Source organism: Octopus sinensis, linkage group LG3 (genome assembly GCF_006345805.1).
Source record: "Octopus sinensis linkage group LG3, ASM634580v1, whole genome shotgun sequence".
NCBI classification, from domain to species: Eukaryota; Metazoa; Mollusca; class Cephalopoda; order Octopoda; family Octopodidae; genus Octopus; species Octopus sinensis.
The window spans coordinates 86,823,409-86,840,565 of NC_042999.1; the positions used below are offsets into that span (position 1 = coordinate 86,823,409).

Below are 17,157 nucleotides of genomic sequence, written 5' to 3' on the forward strand. Positions count from 1 at the left end.
TGCCTGGCATGCTTAACAATTCTGTTAGTTCACCAACCTTTTCGATACAATATATTGATTACTATATTTAAAATCTATCAAGCAAGAACTTTTTCTAAACTGTAACTTATTTTCTCATATTACTTCAGTGCAGTATGACCAGAATCCTTCTTGTGAACATTATGATCAAATCATTTCCTTAACATCATGTCCAAAATTAGGAATTTTAGCTTCGGCAAGTATTGATCAAACTATTAAGATTTGGAATGAAACGAATAACCTCATTCGGTAAGTTTTCTTGAAGCTGCTTCTCTGACCCCTTATATTCTTGTATCTGTACCTTTTATCTTTTTGACTTTCACTTGTTTCAGTTATTAGACTGCGGCCATGTTGGGGTACCACCTCAAAAGGCTTTAGTCAAGTAGATCAGCCCCAGGACTTATTAAGCCTAGTACTTATTCTATTAGATTTTTTTTTTCTTGACCTGTTAAGTTATGAAGATGTAACCACACTAATACTGGTTGTCAAGCAGTGGTGGGGAACAAAGACAGACAGACAGGCAGATACACACGCATTATATATATGTGTGTGTGTATATCATCATCATCGTTTAACATCCGCCTTCCATGCTAGCATGGGTGGAATGGTTTCACAAGAGCTTGCCAGGCCAAAGCCTGCACCAGACTTCTGTGACTGTTTTGGCAGGATTTTTACATCTGGATGCTTTTCCTAACACCAACCACTCAGCAGAGTGGACTTAGTGTTTTTTTTTTCATGCCTCAAGCACAGGCGATGTGAGTAGTGCTTTTTATGTGGAACAAGCACAGGTGAGGTCAGTTTTGGCAAGGTTTTTACAACTGGATGCCCTTCTGAACACCAACCACTTTACAGTGTGAACTGGGTGCTTTTAAGTAGCACCTGCACTGACATGGTTACCAAAAGTACTTGCAAAACAAAAAAAAAAGAAAAAAATTGGGGCTGATGAAGTCATACAAATTCTCTGACAACCACTTTTGGCTCTTTCCAGAAGTATAGCAAGAAGCCAGATCATGTTGCTACACATATGACCTTCCAGCAGTAACCCTCTCCAGCCAGAGTTTGACCACAGTCTCCAGCAGCTTCACAAAGCCATCTGAAGATCATGATATCATCCCCTCTGCAGCATGATATCCTCCCTGCTGGAAACACACCCAAAGACCATTACCTTCTTCCTGCTGGCCACAGCGTTTTAGTCTCCATTGTAGCTGTCCATGTTATATCATGCAGCCTTTACAGTGTTCAAAGAGCATTGAACAGTAGTCATGATATCATATGATATAGGTAAATTTTTTCTAATATTTAGATGGCTCCCAGTCCTCCATATCAACTAGATTTTTCTCAACTACAACTTGAATCTTTTTACTCTCCATATCATTGACTGTTCACCAATACATGAAGCTGTTTCTGAAAAAAAACATAATCGTAAAATATCTTCAGATTTAGCCTGGACAAGCTGTATTTCAGCTGCAAAATCTTCAAATATAATTCATATCACTAGAATCTATTCAGATGGACAGTTTTGCAAATTTGAAAAGAATTTTCCATTTGGCTTGGCATGTATAGATAAAGCGAAAGGGAAATAAGTCACATTTTTTTAATATATGGATTTAAAGATTCTCTTTTATTGGTAGAAATAACAGAAGATTCCCTAAGATGTACTGATTTAACTAATTAGATCTGGTGTTGATCACAACTCTGTCAGGCTCTGATTCTGAATGCATGGCAGTGATAGATGTTTTACATTAATAATAATTTTTTTTTTTATATAAAATTGAGTCAAGGATTGAACTAAACATTACCCTGAGCTGTATGTTTGACACTTTTGATCTACTGCAATAATTTTATTGTGTTCATCATGTTAAACTACATAATCGGTTGATAAGTTATTGCGGTACATTTGACTACATATTTATGCAAAAATAAAATTGCAAATTATTTTCTAAATTAAAAGAAGTTTTGAATATAGAAAACAACCAGGGCATAAAAAGCCATGATAACACTTGAGTATGCATCAAAGTAAGGTAGAATACAGTGACAGAAAAGAAAAACAAAAACAGTATAGGCTGTTGCAGGGCTGAGGACAGCTAACATCATCCTCTGGCTAAAAAAAACAAAAACAAAGGGAACCGTCCTGAATGCTTCTGTTTCTAGATTCATCATTACTGTAAAGAAACATTTGTAACATTTCCTTATTTTATGACTGTAGGAATTTTTATGATAGGAATCACTGCCACTTTATATGTTTTAATAACTGACAAAAGTTTATCCTAAAATATCAGAACACTTCAACTTGAAGCCATTCCAGAGAGTTTATGTTTCTATGGTGAGAAAGGGGATTTGCTGGTTGGACTTTCTCGTCATATTTACAAAATACCTAACACAGTTTGTAAGTATACCTGTTTATATTTCATCTCCATTTTACACTTGTATTGAAATCTTTGTTGCAGTGTGGAATAACTTACCATTTGTAGCTTTTGTAGTTTTATGAAGAATTCTCTGAATAGATTGTATCTGAGTTTAAGGATAGTTTAAAGAATACACTTCTACATATTAAATTTAAGCATCAGAAATTAGCTAGAGAGAGTATAGAAGGAATGTAAAGATCTACTTCTAGAAAGTGATTGCTAATGGATTCTTACTTGTTTTTCTTCTGATCATATTTTTCTAATTATCTATCTAAAGTCTATATTTTTAGGACGTTTTCATAGATTGATGAAAAAAGACATTTGAAATGTTAAGCACTATTTACAAAGTTAGTTCTCCAGTTATGCTCTGGTGAAGGTACATTTACTGGTAGTTAGGATGTTGAATTATGATCATAAGGTTGTGCATTTAATTCCTGTACCAGGTAGTACATTGTGTTCTTGAGCAAGGCACTTCATTCCAATTTGCTCCAGACTATAAATTCATTATTCTATTTTTGCTGCCCACTATTCCAGGAAGCGATATGGGGGTAGAATCCTCAGGCACTTCCTCTATGCAGTTCTATAAGAAGCAACTGTCATCACACTTTCTTGCTGAATTCCCAAGTGTAACCTTCAGAGACTTTGAATATTATCCAACCATCTCTCTCTTGGTCTACCCTTGGGTCTCCTGTTATTTGGTTCAATTTGAAGAATTTGCTTTGCAATTCATTCTAACTACATGTCCATAGTACTGGAGCAATAACCTCTCAATGCAGAGAAGTTGCAGTTTGATCTGAAGAGACACCCTGATCTCCAAGCTAGACATCGTGTTGAGTAACATTACTCCAGAGATCCCTCAGAGGATCCCCATTTTGGGTGCTTGTGTTCATGATTGTACTCTTTTGGCCATTACCCAATATTCATGACTATAGGTGAGGATAGGCATGGTAACTAAACTGAAGAGAGCAAGTTTGGCTTTTATACCAACCTCTATTTTTCTGGAGGTTAAGTGTTGAAGTTGGTGCATAACAGTGCCAGCACCTTCAATCTTAACTGAAACTTAGTACCACCCAAGTGTTGTTACAGCCTTCTCTCTCTCTCTCTCTCTCTCTCTCTCTCTCTCCATCTGTCACATCACTAATATGCTGCTGAGCCAAGGTTAAGAGGAACAAGAAGGTATCTTTGTCTGCTTACAAGTGCTTAGGCATTTAGGGAGAGCATGGTACATGCTGTTAAGTCATACTTGCTTGTAAGTGACATCTGTGCTTCCATCCCAGATATGTCATACATCTGATCAATTTTCAAGCTGTACATTCTGTATTTAGTTTAGTGTTGCAATTGCTTGAACCCTAGTAGGATGGGTGTCCTTGATAATACATTAACCTGATAAATTATTTATAGATCAGTGATAGATTTTTTTGCCAAATAACAATGAAATATGTAGCAGCTCTAACTTTCATTTAATATCTTTACAGACTTACCTAATTCCTACAAAGTGAAGTTGATGTCAATGACGATAAAGAAACCTATACCAGATACAGTAACACCTGTTGATGAAAGTACACTGAGTAAATCTGAGTATTTACATCAGTACCAAGCATTAAGAATGGAAAAATCTATGTTTGTATATTATATGTCTTTTTTTGTTTTTTAATCTCTAGTTATTGCTTGTATATACTTCTATGTTTTGTTTTACAATTTCTGATCTTCATTGGGCACATTAACACAGTAAGCCTATTAGGCCATTGGCTAGTGGGGGTCATGGTGCACCCTGCTTGTGATTTACTTTAATGAGTATATTCATGTAGCCCTGGGTCTAACAAGTCAGAAAATTGATGTTGCCTGCAAAAAAACTGGGATGGAAGATACCTCACCATGGACTTTTTGACCACACCCACTTTTACAGCTGGAGGCAGAAAATTAGGGGAATGGAAAATTCTAACAGCTCTAACTTTGCAACTCTTTGCCAAAATATTTCAAATGACCACTTAAAATGATTGCCTGGTCAAGATCTACAATGATAAATGAATTTATTCTGTAAAAATGTCACCAGAGGTTAAAAGGTCATGAACTTTGACCTTTACTTATAATACCTCACATTCACGGGTTTTATTTATCACTAACACCATAAAACGTTTTTTTTTTATTGAAAATGAATCCAAATGAAGGTTTACATGTGCTTTTTAATACCAGAAGTAAAAAAAAAATTGAAAAGAAGTAATGTTTATGCTGTGGAATGTGAGATATTTCTGCATTTTTACATACTGTTTTGTATGTATTGCTGAATGTGTCAAATAGAAGTAAGGCAAAATCTAGCAAGTCTTTGGAATCTTTCCTTGAATCATTGCAGATTACCACAGATGATATTTGAGTTGATCTATAAAATGAAGAATCAAATTATGCAAATATTTTCATCAAAGAGGTCATTGAAGTCAAAAGTAAACAAAAGTCGACCCTACCTACTGCCTTAGCAGTTTGTTATCCATGGTCATTATGAAATGTGCCATATAATTTTAATATTGAAACAAATGCCAGCTTGTATGATACTTTCTATCTCTCAAGTTTAAACAAGATCCATTTCAAGTCTTGCAGCAGTTACCTTCCTCCCTGGTTGGTACATATACAGGATTAAAACAATGGATGTACAAGTTTGCTTTAAAGTTGAGTTAGAAATGTCAGCTGAGCACCCTTCAGATTATTAAAATTTGAATTAACACATTTCCAATAAGCATTTATCCAAATTCTTGCCTAGACGCAGGAGTGGCTGTGTGGTAAGTAGCTTGCTAACCAACCACATGGTTCTGGGTTCAGTCCCACTGCGTGGCATCTTCGGCAAGTGTCTTCTGCTATAGCCCCGGGCCGACCAATGCCATGTGAGTGGATTTGGTAGACGGAAACTGAAAGAATCCTGTCGTATATATGTATATATATATATGTATGTGTTTGCGTGTCTGTGTTTGTCTCCCTAGCATTACTTGACAACTGATGCTGGTGTGTTTACGTCCCCATCACTTAGCAGTTTGGCAAAAGAGACCGATAGAATAAGTCCCGGGGTCGATTTGCTCGACTAAAGGCAATGCTCCAGCATGGCCACAGTCAAATGACTGAAAAAGTAAAAGAGTAAAGAGAGTAAGAGAGTTGTATCTTATTTTCATGACAGTTATATCTGTTCTTAGTTTTATTAACTCTGTAATGCATTGGACTTCATCCTGTCCACCTATGTCCCATAATTGTCAAAGATGATAACATTATTTGTAAACCATCTTTTACATTCAGGAGTCATTTCAAGTGTCCGATTAATAATCATCACCATTACTTTCAGTATCACTGTCCGATTCTACTCTGTCAAGGAAATCCCTTTCACTAAGTTCACTGCCACTATCAGGGTCAGAATCTGATGCACAAGTTTCATCTTCAAATTCTTCTTCCAGAATATCCACCAACTGATGGGGCATCACTTCACCCTCTGCCCACTCCAGCTTCGTGATTCCAGCTTCCATTGTCTATCCATGTCGTTTGTCTGGTCTAGGCACTGAAGGCTTTGTAATGTTTGCAAGCTTCCATATCCTGGTCTGGAAGTTACTTTAGCGAACAGATGCTCAAGGACATTTCTACATGGGGGTAGTAAAGTGAGATTGAATAACTTAGATTTTGTGAAATCATCCTATGCCCCACACTTTGCTCACAAGGTTGTGAACCACAATGTATTCACCTTTTTCATCTTTTTGTTACCATACAACTCACATATGAACCTCTCCAGTGCTTTCATCACCTCCTCGTCAACTTCATCTGTTTTAACGACTTTCAGTCCCTTCACTTTCCCCTCCCCTTTGAAAGCATTGGTACTATCGCACCCGGTGAAGGCATGATAACCCAGTCAGCTTGGTCACATTGATACAGCATCGTGTGTTGCCCTTTCCAGTTTTAAATAGAATTTGAAGTCCTTCCAGAAATCTAGCATGGTGAAGTAAGATGAAAAATATACCTGAATTGGGACTCTTCACACGAATGGATTTGCATCTCTGTTCTTTGGCACACATACAATACAGGATCACATGACTGTCAGTTTCTTCCTGTGAAGATTTGAGAGTGTGTATTTCTTGACAGAATGTGTTATATCCATCCGATATCAACTGGTAAGCCTTTCCTTCACATATCAGTACCATCCCATGTCCAGTGAGAATGTCGGCAGACACCTCACTCCTTCAAGCTGAAAGCAAAAGCTGAATGAACTATGTCTTGTTCTCATCATTTGCAAGAAAGACTTTCCAATCTTTCGGACTCTTTGTTTTCTCACCACTCAGGATGAGTTTGTATCCAAAACCTTGTCTTTCACTCCGCCCCTTTTACAGAGTCTTCCTTGTACAGGTCAGTGCTAAATATGACAGGTAACAGGTGAAGAGCAGATCCCAACACCTTACAAGATGTTTCCCCAAATGTTTGAAGAATCTCATACAAGCAATGATAAAGCTTTGTAACTGTGCATCATCACATTCTTTCACATGTTTGAAGCCTTTCAATTTGTCTGTTTTTGCTAAAAATCCATCTTCCAATCCAATGCTGTATGGAACAGGCATCAATGGGTATGTCAACAGTTTGTCAAGGTCAAGTTTCCGATCAACCTGTGCTTGAGACTTCACTAGTAATTGAAACGCTATGTTTCCCTGCTGCTTGTACTTGACAACTTTGTTTTGAGAAGTAGAGAGTTTCATGGACTTGTGCATGTGTGCCATGGTTTTCGAATTTGGGCATTTAATAGGAACAAAGAAGCCATCCTTCTTCATTGGTCTGTTTTCTATGAAGTCTTCCTTTGCTAGACTACCAACAGTCTCATCAGTGAGGACATCCTTCAGAACTTCTTCTGAAGCCAGAGCACCAGATGATAGATTATACAAATTTCCATCATCTGGAATGTTAAAAAGGTTGTTGATAGCTGCAATGGTCCTTGAGACAAGTTTCTCACTGGTCACAATTTCATAAGGGTGAACATCCCAATGTTGCAGTCCATTGTCTTCTTCATCAGACATTCCTGCTAGACAAAATGTAACCTGAAGGAATTTGGCTTGTTCATTACCTGACTTTGTCCATCTTTGATAGGTTCTGTCGTTTGTTGGCAGACTGCTTATGCCCGCTCCAGTCTAGCCACTTCCATCTTTTGATTTTGCATGTTTCATAAAAGTTTCTTCGATTGTTTTGTCAACAGCACACCTATTTCCTGGAATAAAGGATCTCGCCACACTGATTGCACCTCTTTTTAATAGATCCTCTGCACCAGGATGAGAATGTTCAGTGTTGGCAATTAAGATCGAAAAGAATGTGAGGTACTTGGCATAGTTTTGTCCTCTGAAGCTGAAGAAGAAGTCAGGCATAAGGCAGAGACACTGTGTGTATACTGTAAAGTTGTATGCCTTTGCAGCTTGCAGAAAGCACATTGTCACCCAAACATGGTCGATGTATGACATCCAAAGTGCAGCAGTCTTTCCATGTTGGTCTGAGCAAATGTTCTCATGGAAAAGGAATTATTCCTCATTGTATGAACAAATTTCCTGATCATTCAATGCTGTATTTTCAGTCTCCTTGCTGGGAGATATTGCAAGTCTCTCAATACAATCCCTGGAAGTGGTCGAAAAGTCCATGGGGGTATCTTCCATCCCAGTTTTGTTTCTGGCAACATCAATTTTCTGATTTGTTAGACCTAGGGCTACATGAAAACATGCATTAGAGTAAATCACAAGTAGGGTGCACCATGACCCTTACCAGCCCATGGCCTCTATCTGTTGTCCCCACTAAATATGTCATAGACTCTCACCCCCCCTCTCTCTCTCAAACACACATAGTTTAGGTATATTTTGCCCAGTTATTATTTGTATAACTTTTATCTGATACTTCAAATCTCACTTTTTCCCCAAGTTCCTTTTACTTCTGGGATTATACTCATCCACAGGATTCTTCTTGAATCACTTGACTTCAGTATACAATTATAATACTTAGTATTGACTTAAATTTTCTTGTCAATATGAAGATAATTCCAGATGTTAATAACAAAGATTTGAAACTGTGTAGGAACAGGGGAAGAGGGAATGTGGGTGGATAGCGGTTGCAAAAGTGTATGGGAAAGAGATGGGGAAATGAGTGAACACATTAATCAATTTTTCATCTTCATCATTATTTTGTCTCCACTTTCCCTGCTGGTGTGGGTTGGATGTGTTGTCACAGTCCAAGTCAGTACTTATTTGGGGTTACTGCTCTCCATGACAGGTCAGATGTTCCCATCTCTCTCTCATACTTTTATTTTTACTTGGTGAATGCCCTTCCTATCATCAACCACTTCCCAGTCCTAGGTGTATTTTATCATGATACTGGCACTAGTAACATTACCTTACATTCTGTAGGGCTAGAGTCCTTACTATCCTATGTGTTGACTTTGTTGACTGCGCCTCTGTACATGATTTGTAGAACCCTCAGAAGCCAATCATCTGCCCCAAGCTTCCTCAACAACCATCAGAGCACAGGCCTTTACTAAATCAGTAAATGCTAGGTTCAGTATTAGATTTTTTTAGTTTGTTCACTCTCTCTCTCTCTCTCTCTCTCTCTCTCTCTCTCTTTCATTCACTATATCTATACATACAAATTTAACTTGGTCGATTCTTTCTTGTATATTTTCTTGTCTTGGGATTCACAGTCAAACGACTGGGTGGAATTGCACGAAAAATTACACAGATGTGTAGAATGATCCAGTAGTGTTGCTGGGCTTTGTATTTTTTTCATAGCTCCCATGGTTACCGAGATAATCTACTATAATAATACTCTTGTGTTTATGAATGAGAAAGGAAGGGGTGATTGATGAATAAGGAAGGCAGGGGTGATGTCATACTTGGTAGTGGGATGATGAAAATTGTATGCTGAAAAAATAAATCAAACAGCGTTTCAACTCTGTGTATTTGGTATTTACTTACCAGCTCTTGTATTTAGTCAAGGCCAGATTTATGTGGCCTTAAGTCGGACAAGAAGGAAGGAAAACTTCAAAATTCTCTTAAAGGAAACAAGCAGTCAAAGGATATTAGTTGCTGATAGATTTTTCACGAGTTTGGCAGTAAAAAAATTATTAAACTAAAAACTTGGTTTTGTACCTTAGCTACTATAATAATACTCTTGCGTTTTTCTCCCTCACAACATATGAATGAGAAAGGAAGGAGTGGTGGTAAACTTCGCAGTGGGATGATGGAAACTGTACGGTGAAAAAGATAAATCAACCAGCATTTCAACTCTGTATGAGTTTATGTGTGTGTATGTAAAAGGAAGGTTTGTGAATGTTTGTGTGTGTGTGTGCAATGGAAGTGGGACGGTGAACATTCAACGCTGAAAAGAAAAATCAAACAGCATTTCAACTCTGTGTATTTGGTATTTACTTGCCAGCTCCCATATTTAGTCAAGGCCAGCTTTATGTGGCCTTAAGTCAGACAAGAAGGAAGGAAAACTTGAAAATTCTTTTGAAGGAAACAAGCAGTCAAAGGATGTTAGTTGCAGATAGATTTTTCACAAAAAATTTAGTAATAAAAGAATTATTAAACCAAAATCTTGGTTTTGCACCTTATTTGTTTATAAAATACTACAATTAGCTGTCATTTTTGACGACAGGGGGCCCAACTAGTATATGTATATATATATATATATATATACTCACACACTCACTTCCCACACACACACACAAATCTTATCTTGGTGAGAAGTTGCATATTTGTATATATGTTGTAACTCCTTTACTTAAACTAACCATTAATTGTGGTTATCAATGGCTATGCAGTTATCTGCTAGTTAAGTTGACAGAAGCAGGTAGGATGTTTAAACGTATGTCCAAAGAGTTAGGGACTACAACTTGTTAGTCGAGCACCTAACCAATTCACATAATGCTCCAATAAAATGAAATGTGTGTCAATGTTTGCTGTATCTGATCCTTTGGTTATGAATTTTTTTTTTTTTCAACAGGTTGCCTTTCTATGTTGATCACTCATCACCAGACACAACTGAATGTCTTATAAGTGAAGATAAAGCCGTAAGCAATATGATTTTTGAAATCATTTTGAGTTCTGTTACAAAATGAGCCAATGTAATGATTATCAAAGTAAAATATCTCCAAATTTTTTTTCTCTTATGTTTCACAAAATTAAATTTAATTATTGGCTTAACTTGATATTTAGTTATGATATTTTACAATTAATATGACTAATGTTTCAACTTTAATTTCAAAGTTTTGGTATTTTTATTGACATGTAACCCTTTAGCATTCACATTATTCTGTCAAATATAATGCTTATTTATTCAGTTGTTTTGTTTTAATCCAGCATTATCTCATAACTGAAATTTTGATGATGTGAATGTTTATTTTTAGATTGACTTTGTAGAGTAGGCGTGAGAGGCTAGATCTAGCCAGTTTGAACATAAAACAGGCATAATGTTTTGGCTGGATATGACTGGTTTAAATACTAAAGGGTTAAATATGTTTTTGGTGTGTAAACCATGTAGTACTGCTTCAGTATGTGGTCTTGCTTCATGGTGTGGTATTGTCTTACTTCATGAAGCTGCATTATCATGTGTTACTATTTGACAATGTAATACTGTTTCACAGTGTTTGACAATGTGGTACTATTTCCTTTACAATATAGCTTTGCTATATGGTACTTCCTCATAAACAATGCAGTTACTACTGCCATTGTGTTTTTTTTTTACTTCTCATACAGCCCTCATCAAGCAAACCTATGATAAAAGCTGTTCTAGCCTTATCAGTTCACTTTTTATTTTATGTATATCAGGGATTATACAATTCTTTATTTATAATGGTGAGTTGTGGTTTGTGAGAGATTTGGCTATTTTTTTCTACTAATATGAAGTCTTTCTTCCTCATGAGTGATGAGTGAAATTTCTGTTTGATTTAAATGTTTAGAATCAGAATAATTATAATCAGATATGCATCAATAATTTTTAATACTTTAGGCACATCAAATGTTTAAGGAACGTAACAATGATCTTGAGACACTTCAGAGTGGGTCCACTCAGCAAAAGAAGAAAAATTTAAAAAATGTGAAGCGGACTGCATTTTTTAATTATATGAGAGTTATAAACAAAGTTATTGCAGAACAGGTTAGTTCACTTTAACTTTCATGCATTAACTATCAAAGAGAGAATGTCAACAATTAAGGTAGTTGATTAGCAACGTTGCTAGAAGTTTAGCTATAATGTTTGTAATTATCATTACAGCTGTGTTCAAAATCCATCGAGGTCAATTTTGCCTTTCATTCTTTTGGCAGTGATGTAGAAGATGGAGGTCAAATAAAGTACTAGTGAAGCACTGGAGTCATTTCTCCTCTGTCTGTCTGTCTGTCTCTCTCTCTCTCACTTTCTTGAACAAATCATCTATGACCTGAGCTGCAGAGGGACAGTTTTCATCAGACGTGGTTGTATTATTGAGAAGCTTGTTTTCCAACCATGTGGTCTTGGGTTCTGTTCCATTGCATGGCATCTTGGACAAAAGTTTTTTACTGTAGACTTGGGCCAACTAAAACCATGTGAGTGGATTTAGTGGATTTGTCATGTATGTATGTGTGTAAAATTTTTTTCAGAATGAGATAAAAAAACCCAAGGCTGTGAAGTTTTAGAACAGTTATAAAAAGAAGGTCTTACAGCTGTTTCCAGGCTATTTATTATATCCCTTCATTGGAGACAGTGTGAGAAAATGCTTAAGCAATAGTTAATTTAGATAAGATACCAGATAGAGAGTGAAGTGGAGGAATGAAAATAGATGCAAGATACGTTTGCTTTGGCATGGTTTCTGCAGTTGTATGCTCTTCCTAACATCAACCAAACACTTTACAGAATGTATTGGGTGCTTTTTATTTGGCGCCAGCACTAGTGAAGTTACCAAGTAACTTGTAAGACAAGCCCCTCAACTGAGAAGTGTGAAGTAGTATTGTGAGAAGTGGCTTTATGCCTATACTAGTCATTATTCTCTCCCTCTTCGTTTACCTTTTGACAAAGCATGTGATCCTTTCATTAGTAATGAAGTTAAGTTACACAGAATTGTTACTCTAAGATTAAACTAAAATAGTATTTACCAAGGAAAGAGAATATTAAAATGAAGAAATAAAATTATAAAAACAAATGCATAAAAATAAATAGATTAAAGTTGTATTTTTAACAGTAAAGATAAAAGTTCAGTTATTGATTTGAGATTAATATCTTTGAAATCTTGCAGATCTGATATCAAATTTGCATATCATTGCATTATATTGGCAGTTTATATTGCAGTTCACTCTATCAATACCAATAATATTTACATTGTGTTTCAATTATAAAATATTTGTATTATTTTTCATTTATGTCTTAATTTATATAATGTCTCAATGTTGTAGTCTACCCCCGAGGACACACTAGCAAGTATTATTGATGGCAATGAAGTCAGTCACAGGTTTAAAAGTATTTCAGGTAAATTGATGTTCCCTCCACAATTACGGTTTTTCAACCAGCTTCAGTTTTCTTCATTTCCTACTCTAGAATGAACATTGGGCCCCACTGAGGTGATGACAAGTGACCGAGACCTTTGGAGATATGCTGTGCTTGAGAAGACCCAGCAAGCCAAGTGAGACCATAACCATAGCCTATGCCAGTGCAGCATAACCAGCCCATTTAAGAGTACCCTTCAATCATTGGGCAATAAACTGCGCTTGCGAAGACTTGTTGAGTCAAGTGAAGTCATTGTCATGGCCAATGACAGTACCACCTGATTGGTACCCATGCCAGTGGCACGTAAAAATCACCATTCGTGTGTGGTCGATGCCAGTGCTGCCTGACTGGGTCCCATGCTGGTGGCATGTAAAAAGCACCATTCAAGCGTGGTTGGTGTCAGTGCTACCTGACTGGCCCTCATGCCAGTGGCATGTAAAAAGCACCCACTACACTCTTGAAGTGGTTGGTGAAGGGCATCCAGCTGTAGAAACCTTGCCAGATCAGATTGGAACCTAGTGCAACCTTCTGGCTTACCAACCCTCTGTCAAACCATCCAACCCATGCCAGCATGGAAAGCGGATGTTAAATGATGACGATGATGGTGATGATGATTAAAATTTCTGAGATCCAGAAGTTACAGCATATGTATATATGGAATCTTACATTTTTCAGATAGCATGTGATACTCTCATAGACATGTTAATGATATTCTATTTAGCATTTTAATATGTTATTAATGATTGCTTGCATATTTATTCTTAACATATCTAGGTAGGTTCATATGCACAATATAATGGTTGCTTATGTGTGAATCACTGGAAAAAAAACTTCTCCTTTTTTATGACAACTGTGTGTTCAACACATGGCATTCTGGGACACTGGTCTTTCAACTTGTGTCTCATCAGCCCAAAGCAGTTGGAACTATGAGCCTAAACGAAGCTTGTGGCTTTGTTTATACTTTCAGCAAACAAATTGTTTTCTGATCAATACTTATATCTGCCAACCAATGTAAAATCATTGTTTGTATCATGTGCAGTGAGATCTGTACATTGGAGGTGAAACACTGGTGCCCTAGTATGATGTGCCAATGAGTTTAATGTGTTGAAAACACTGTTGTTGTAAAAGGGAGAAGTTATTCTCTTATGATGTACACTACAGCAACTCAGTATCTTTTGTGTCTAAACCTGCCTAGACATATTAAGAATAAATAAGCAAATTATAATTCCAGATCTCACTGTACACAGTGCAAATAATAATTTTCTAACATGTTAATTATTTGAAATCAAAGAAAACTTATGCTGTGGATTTTATATTTATTCCATTTTTATTCTTTATGCTTGTCATAAAGACAGTCCACTTTCTCAACTGTTGTTTAATATTACAGAGTTGACTTGATGGTGAGTTGGCAGAATCATTAGTATACTGGGTAAAATGCTTAGCGGCATTTCATTCTGAGGTCAAATTCTGCCAAGGTTGACTTTGCCTTTCGTCCTCTTGAGGTTAATAAAATAAGTAGCTTTTGAGTACTGGGGGTCGATGTAATAGAATTGGCCAAAATTTGAAGCCAATATTACAGAGTTGACTCAAGAACTTTGATTAATGCTATTCAACTTTATTTAGTGAAAGAAGCATAAATATAAGTAAACTAAATATATATAGTTTTTTTGTGTATATTGAACTTTTAGAATGGCTAGCAATTAGAAACATGAATTCTTGCTACAGGAGTTCAGAATCTAAAAACAATAAAAATGGGATATAATTCTGATAAGATCACTTGATTGAAATTATTGGCCAATAGAGGTGATACAGATGTGAGTGGATTTAGTCTGTAATGTCAGTTTATGCAATATGGCTATGTTTCAGTTTTATCAAACCTCATCAATGGAGCATTTTCTATTTAGTTGACAAGACTGAGAATGATTTATATAGAGAGAGTGAATGTAGTGATATTAATTATGAATATCAACAACAGAGATGAAGGGAAAATACCTTGAGAGAAAGTACTACATGCTATCTCTTAATGTGGTAAGATTTCATTTATACATTTCAGAGATTTGAAAAACTTTGAACATTTAAGATTATCTAAGGCAAATAGTATGCAAAAACTTCCTCTTGGGATGTTTAAAGTCTAGAAACAATTAGCAAGGTAGATAATTCTAATAAAACCTGATTAATAGTTTTGGACATAATAAACAATAGAGATTTCAATGTATAAGTTAAGTAGTGAAATCAACAAATTTATTATTGCCTTGGACATCCTCAACAAAGCAAAGTCTAGACCAGCGTCATGACATTCCTTGTATTTCTATGCATGCATACTTCATATATACTGTGCAACAATGCTAATAAATGACAAATCCTAATAAATTACAACCACTTTGAAAAACAGTATCCCCTTTGTATAGAATCTTATGACTAACTCTTAATTCATCATATAACATTAAACAATAACATAAATTAAATTTTGTGAAAACCAGTATGGGAAATAATTCCGGTAAAATCTGTGATAATGAGCAGAAAGTTTTGTAAGAGAATGCAAAAAGCACTTTACATAACTGAGGAATTTCCTTTACCAGCTGCCAATCAGAGGTTCTCATAATTTGACACTTTATGGCTGGATCACTACTTCTGATGGTGTCAAGCAACATTAGGAAATATATGGAAACATATCATCATCATTGCTTAATGTCCATTTTCCATGCTGGCATGGGTTGGACGGTTTGGCATGAAACTGGCCAGCTGAGAGCTTTCCAGACTCTAATCATCTGTGATGGCATGGTTTCTGTGGCTGGATGCCATTCTTAATGCCAACTACTTAAAGTATGCTAGATGCTTTTTACATGCCACTGACATGTGTGTTTACAAAGCACCCATACAGGTGTATTTACACAGCATTGTACACAGGTGCTTTTTATGTGGCTCCACCACCTGAAAGGACAAGCCTGTATGTATGGAAGACAGTGATTTTACTTAGCTTGATATGTCTTTTCAAGTACAATAAATTATTACATTTCCTAGTCCCTTGTCATTTCCTCAGTGAGGCTCATCCATATGCATCACATGACTAAACCAGTGCACTCTTCTCTCTTGCACACAACATGTGATGCTTTTTCTACCCAGCTTTCTTCTTAAATCATTTACGCTGTCATGCATGCACATTGACATTACCCATCCAGCAGAGCATGCTAGCTTCGTTTCTTTCAGGCCTTCACAACTCCTCTGTAGTCAAAGCCCATGTTTCACTGCCATATAACACAGTTGTACACACACAGGAATCATACAATCTGCTTTTCACTCTGAGGGAGAGGCCCTTTGTTATCAACAAAGGTAAAGGCTCTCTGAACTTTGCTCAGCACATTCTTATTCTAACAACTACACTTTCAGAACTTCATCCTGCTAACTTGCTCTCTTAGGTACCAAAAGCTACCTACTACTTCTAATGATCCCACTGAGCATTTGAAAGAGTGTATTGTCTGTGCATGTTTATTACTTATTGTACCTGCACATTTGTCACACACAAAGACAATATTTCTCTGTTAAGTTTCCTGTCATACTGCTACACCTCTTATGAAGTCCAAAGCTTGCACTAGATACAATGTACAGAGTTTCTACTAACACCCTTCTTACATATCGAGCAGGGCCAGCTCCCTGAAGGGACTTGTTAGTTGTCTGTTTTCCTACTTACTAGGACTTTGGTTTTTGCTAAATTAATTCTAAAGCCCTTAGATTCTAGGCCTTGTTTCCACACCTGAAATTTCTTCTCTAGATTAGGTAGTGATTCAGTTACAAGAACAAGATCAGCAGTGTAGAAGAGCTCTCAAGGACAGCCTATCTTGAATTTCTCTGTTAAGGCCTGGATGACTACAATGAACAAGAAAGGACTGAGAACTGAGACTTGGTGGACTCCTACCTGTACACTGAATTCATTACTATATTCATTTCCAATCTTCATCTTACTGGCAGCATCCCCGAACATGGCTTGTACATCTCTTACTAACCATTCACCTATCTCTAGCTTCTGCATAAGGGAACAGGTGATCTTGTCAAAGGCTTTCTTCATGTCAACAAAATCCAAGTACAGAATTTTTTTTTTTTTTTTGGCTAATTTTTTCTCTTGCAGTTGCCAAACCAGAAATATAGCCAGATTTTTACCCATTTTGTTTTCTCAACTACTCCTGTGAAAAGGATGAACAGTGATCAAACTGGAGCTTATTTTTGGAAGATTGGCTTCAAA

General features: G+C 36.5%; 1 protein-coding gene across 1 annotated transcript in view; it reads left to right on the top strand.

Moving 5' to 3' along the window:
- LOC118762501 overlaps positions 1-17,157 on the top strand; it is a 114,718-nt gene that overhangs the window by 58,475 nt on the left and 39,086 nt on the right. Inside the window, exons 14-19 of the mRNA XM_036501124.1 lie at positions 129-267; positions 2,298-2,404; positions 3,899-4,043; positions 10,410-10,476; positions 11,415-11,561; positions 12,830-12,902. Of these exons, the coding sequence (XP_036357017.1) occupies positions 129-267; positions 2,298-2,404; positions 3,899-4,043; positions 10,410-10,476; positions 11,415-11,561; positions 12,830-12,902 (678 nt within the window). The remainder of the gene's footprint in view (positions 1-128; positions 268-2,297; positions 2,405-3,898; positions 4,044-10,409; positions 10,477-11,414; positions 11,562-12,829; positions 12,903-17,157) is intronic.